The 6,000-nt window shown below is 30.6% G+C and overlaps 1 protein-coding gene across 1 annotated transcript in view; it reads left to right on the forward strand.

Moving 5' to 3' along the window:
• The window catches only part of LOC143085247 (uncharacterized), a 52,602-nt gene extending 49,642 nt beyond the window's left edge, over positions 1-2,960 (forward strand). The window contains exons 17-18 of the mRNA XM_076261489.1: positions 28-123; positions 1,957-2,960. Coding sequence (XP_076117604.1) covers positions 28-121 — 94 coding nt within the window. The 3' untranslated portion in view covers positions 122-123; positions 1,957-2,960. The remainder of the gene's footprint in view (positions 1-27; positions 124-1,956) is intronic.
• Positions 2,961-6,000: the final 3,040 nt, after the last annotated feature.

Here is a 6,000-nt window from a genome sequence, read left to right on the forward strand (position 1 = left end):
TTACAAATGGTTTTTTTTTTATTTCAGTACTCATCACATTAATGCAAAAAATGTTACTATTTACCAAGGTCATCATGTACAGCATGTATTGACTGATGACAATGGCAATATTACTGAATAAAAGTACGTATTTGAATAATGTTTCAGCTTAATTGTCCTGACAAGTCATGTAAGCTTTAACCATCACTTGGCAGAATTGTGTGAACTTTCACAAATTCACGCAATATGAAACCACTAGATAAATATAAAAAATATGCGAGAATGATGAACGATAGTTCCTCTACTGCATTTTCCAGCATTTCTAAAATTAAGAGTATTCATAGTTCACTAATGCTAGTGCATATGCACAAAGTTTTGAAACTTTACCATCTCTACTCTGAGAAATACAAAAGTATTTATTAAACAATACAGACTTCAATAAAAACTGAAAATGATTGTAAGTATGTACGAATGATAATTATATCTATCATGTAGTATATCAGATCGTTTGTCCTGTAAGCATACACAAAGAAGAGGAGATACGTAGGGATGGGCAATCAAAATGAGTCTTTAACAAACCGATAACATTATGACAAAAAATGGAAAACAACATGCGTTATCAATGTCTTTAAATTCATTAATTTGAATGTCCCTTTAATATCTTACTACAAAACACTAAATAAAAAAATAAAAAACTTCAAATGAACATTAAGAGAAATCGTATTTAAATCATAAAATTGCCTTCAACCTGGTACAAGAAAATCCCCCATCCCCCAAAAAATAATTTATCAGAAGCATTTTGAATTGGATTTTTTATATCATTGTAAAACGCATTGCCGATCGGAACGGTACTCCCCGAATTGCGAAACTTGTTAATGTTATGTTGTTAAGTGCCCATCTGCATAAGAATCAGGCAGTGGTGAAAACATGACAAAAAAACCCACCCAATTTGACAATGATTTCAGTTCATAATATGTAGTTATGCACAAAAATAACATTCATTTCCGTTTTCTGTTCTGGTAATAGAAGATACAATTTGGTTGAAATGCACTAGGAATTAACGAGAAAGGGGAGATAACTCTGTAATTTGCTATCATTCTAACCAATTTTCTAACCAAGTTATTTGATATTACCAGACACACAAAAACGAAAGACTAATACTTTTTAACTCAGGATGATGGTAAGTATAAAATAGCATGATTAGCTCGGTGGTTTTTTTCTGATGATGTTTTGATTTTTACCTAAATTGCCTGATTCTTACAAAGACTGGTACTAAAGTATTTGATATGTAATAATTATGAGTAATCCTGAATGAATATGGGTTTGCTAGCAATGAAAAAAGACTTACATTCTCTTTGTCCTTTATTTTATATTAAACAAACTAAAAGAAGAGGAGATACTTAGAAGGGAAATCAAAATGAGTATTTAACAAACCGATAACATTATGACAAACGTTATCAGTGTCTTTAAATTCACGAATTTGAATGTCCCTTTAATATCTTACTACAAACACTACATAAAAAAATGAAAAACTTCAAATGAACATAAAAAGAAAACGTTTTTAAATCATAAAATTGCCTGCAACCTGGTACAACAAAATCCCCCATCCCCAAAAAACATGAGAAAAATAATGTATCAGAAGCATTTTGGATTGTATATTTTATTTTGTTTTTGTGCCAAAACAACATAATTGCCACGAATATCAAGTGATAGAGCTTTTCGAAAATCATATCATAGCTTTAAGTAGATTTTGTATGAGTGCCAATGAGACAACTCTCCATCCAAGTCACAATTTGTAAAAAAGTAAACCATTAAAAATCAGAAAGTAAAGGAACACAACAAATATACCAGGGTTATTTGCCACACTTATTTCATGTAGTACAGTGTTTTAATTGTTCATTATCAATTAATGAACACCTCACATCTAATTTCATTGCTACTTAGATAGTTTTTGCATTTTAATATTATATATTCAAGTCAATAAGTCATGGATCCAGATGCCAAGTTGAAAAATCACGCAGCATTAAAATTCAAGAAAGACTAACTTATCATTGAGTATTGCAATTAGACAGTAAATATTATGTAACATTCAATCCAGTGCACTCTGTATTAACAAACAAAACATGTTAAAATACATTATAAATTTGGTATAGCTACATGTAGACAGTCATGTGGTATGACAAATAATACTATTCGTTCGTGAAACCTTTAATAATTATCCTTGTTTTATTGTCAATTGATGATACGGTTTAAAATGACAAATGTACATGTACCACATCACTGTGTATAATAAAAGTTACGCGTCATGATGTAGAATGTAGAGTGTCTATTGAAAACTCCTCAAACTGTAAACGACTAAGTACTAGTCTGTAGTTGTTTCAAACAGATGAGCATTATGTTTAATTGTTATTTATTTATACTGAGAAGATATATGTGAGCAACGTGTTTTGTTACTTTGATACAATTTATATGAACTTTCTTTAATAATAAATGTCAATGAAACGTGAACTTATATGTTTTATTAGAAACCTATACATCTTTAAATTAACATGATTAAGTTATGTATGTTTGCTGAATTTGAAATTAATGTCATAACCGTTTGATTTTAAAGAATTCTACTTTCTATACTACATATTTGGACAAATAAGAATATCTTGTATAATCCAAAATGTTCAGTGTCAGTGTCCACATATCATTATTTATAGATACAAGTTCACTTTCATTCGTTACATTTGTTTGTGTAGAGTAAGTCATCATTTCATTTTAAAAAAATGTATAAATACTTGTTAAAAAAGTCTTATTAGTTGATAGAGCAGAGTTAAACATTGTTTTGTAACATCAAAATAATAAATTGTTAAAGCAAAAGACGTTATGCAACCAACAATCAATCGAACAATAAATAAAAAAGGACAATACGTTTGATCTGATAGTTTTAAAAACGCAAAATTACTTATTTGATATATTTTGCCAATCATTATGATATTCTTATTCATATTTCGCCTTCGGTCTCAAGTAATAAATTAGCTTAACTTCTCTATGAGGGGTGAAGCTTACATGTAATATCTCTGTTTAAAGAAACAAACTATAGCTGGCCAGTGACCTTGACCCTAGTATATAAGCACCTGTTCCATAATAACTTGTCATTATTTTTCTAGAGGGTGTGAAGTGAACACTTCACTTGAATTCTTTTTAGTTATTTTATTTTTATCTAAGATTTAGGGGAAAGTTACTAAAGTTACATTTAACTTGTCTACGATGTACGACAAGTTCTAATGTTATTTTGTTAATTAGAAATAATAATTCCTCAATTGTCTACGATGTATGACAAGTGTTGATGGAAATGAATTTAAAAATTTCTTGTCTACGATGTATGACAAGTGTCGATGGAAATTAATTAAAATTTTTATTGTCTACGATGTATGACAATTTTATATATTCATTAAGTTTTTGCCTTAGTACGATGTACAGGCAGCACATTTGTTACTTATTTCATACTCTTGTTTGTTAAACAGGTAGATATTTAAAAGTATTTCTATTCACCTGAAGGTCGTGAGTACTCTTCAGAATTTACACGTGTTTTACCTGCACAGGTACACATTATTTTATTACAATGGCTGAATTTGATTATGCAAATGTATTGCTTTTGCAAGATGTTTAGAATTATGTTTACACTTACAAGGGTGATGGCTATGATTTTCATCACCTCTGAGTTGTTTTAGAAATTAAAGATGATAAATTTAATAGGAAAGCAAGAGGTATTTTGAATAAATCCTCTTCTTAAACAGTTATAAAACCTAGTAGTTTTATAAAAGATCATAATGGCATTGCAGTTGGAAATAATTGACAAAGCAACAGAACGAGTCAAAAGTAAGTTTTTAAATCTAGTGCTACTTGTATAGCTTCAAAATCTCCTTGATTTGTGAATTTTTCTCAAGATAGTGCTGTTGAGATTTAAGATAGGCATGTATACATATTGATGCATTGACTCATTATTATTAATGTAGTAAAGAACATGTATGAATCATGAGGTTTGAGACAGTTTCTCTGCCTTCAACTCAAGCAGAGTTTGTAGAGAAACCTGCTGCTTTATTCGAATTTTGCCATTAGAGGCTTACTTTAATGAAGATTTAGTTCTAATTTTGATCTGAACTACTGTAATGATACTGTTCATGTACCTCCTTTTGGAGTTTGTGCCATGGCTGATGATAGTCCAGCCGGAACTGAATTTTGATACGTCTTTTGATCCTGCATTAAGGTTTTCAGAAGCATTTAAGGCTTCTCTTAGTGAGATTAATGGTCCATTGTCTCATCCTGTTTGTTGAACAGTTTAATCATGATTTTGCTTGGAAAATCCCAAAATTGTTTAAAAAGGCAGAAAACTGTGTCTAAGTTTTCTTCTGGACTTTCTGTGACTGTTAATAATACTACCATGTCAGTAAATATCAAATCAGGAAAATATCAAGTTCATTGAGGAGTAATGCTATCACCCTGAGAACTGTGAGAATCCTAGTGTGTCTAGGATAAATAACAAGATTGAAATGGCACTGCCTAGACAGGCCCACTATGTGGTTTCAAAGATGCAGGAAACCCAGAGATACTTTATTAAGGGGTTGATCATCACCCCTATTGTTGAGGATTTTATTGTAAAATTCTATTTGTTTGTTTGACCATGGGTTTCTATTTAAACGCATAGGAGATGCTCAGAAATATCTAGATGATAAAACTTATTTGTAATTCTGATGTGATAGTTGATTTATCACGTTTTTAGTTATGATTGCATGAAGCAAACTTGGTGATTATACAAAGATTCTAAAGCAAATTCTAGATTCCTTGGAAGAGGTTCCAGGTCTAGCAATAATTTTTTACTCCCAGCTGTTATGGGAAAGGCAATATCAGTCTTTTAACTGCGGAGGCTCTGTTGGTCAACAGGGCGTATACTAGTAGGCAATTCCCTTCATTGAGAGGGAGAGGTTTCCCAAAAGGGAACAGAGAATCTCAGAGGGGTCACATTTCTCAACCAGTTGCTATATACAGTAGATAACTTTAAAAATATTATGATTTGGAAAATGTTATTAATGATATATTGATATTAGATTTAATAAGAAATGGTTATAAAATTATTTTTAATGATGTACCACATATTTGAATAAAATACATTTCACCTTTCATAAGGATGAAATATTTTCAGAAGTCCAAAAATTGATAGCTAAGGGAGCTATTTAAGAGGTTGATCGATCATTGGAAAATCAGTTTATTTCCTATATTTTCTTAGTTCCTGAGAAAGATGGGTCTTCAAGGCCTGTTACCTATTTGAAAAATTCAAACAAACTTAGCTTGTGGCTAATCAGCATTTGGAGCAGGACCATTTATCTTTTGTTTAGATGTAATTCTTAGGGATGATTATCTATATATATATATAGAGAGAGAGAGAGCTAACATCTATAGATCTCACAGATGCATATTTAAGTATCATTTTGATTATATCACAATTTCCTGATTCATGTGGAAAGGACATTGATATGATATTTATGTTCTTTGTTTTGGATTGGCTTCTGCATCAAGAGTTTTTACTAAGGTTTTAAAACCTGTCTATGTATTTTTATGAAATAATGTCACTTGAATTAAGTATATACATGCTATAGTTTATACATTGATGATTCTTTTATTATGGATCAGAATTTAGATGGTTGTATTGTGAATACAGAAGAAGTGGTGCAAATGCTTGATAAGCTGTGCTTCGGAATAAATTTTGAGAAGTTGGTACTCATTCATTGGAAGCACATTGTTTTCCTTTGTCTCATTATTGATACTGAGCTAATTAAGTTTTTTCTGACAGATGAGAAATGGTAAAATTATCTCCCTTGGGAAATTCTTCTTAAATAGAATTGTGTAACTGTATTATAGATGATTTGCATCATATATTGGTCTTGTGTCACATGCTTTTAATGCAGTATCTGTGGGAATGTTGCAGAAACATGGTGAGAAATAATGTTGAAACACTGTATAGTTGTTACAGTGTTT

The sequence above is a fragment of the Mytilus galloprovincialis genome, chromosome 8 (genome assembly GCF_965363235.1).
Source record: "Mytilus galloprovincialis chromosome 8, xbMytGall1.hap1.1, whole genome shotgun sequence".
NCBI lineage: Eukaryota > Metazoa > Mollusca > Bivalvia > Mytilida > Mytilidae > Mytilus > Mytilus galloprovincialis.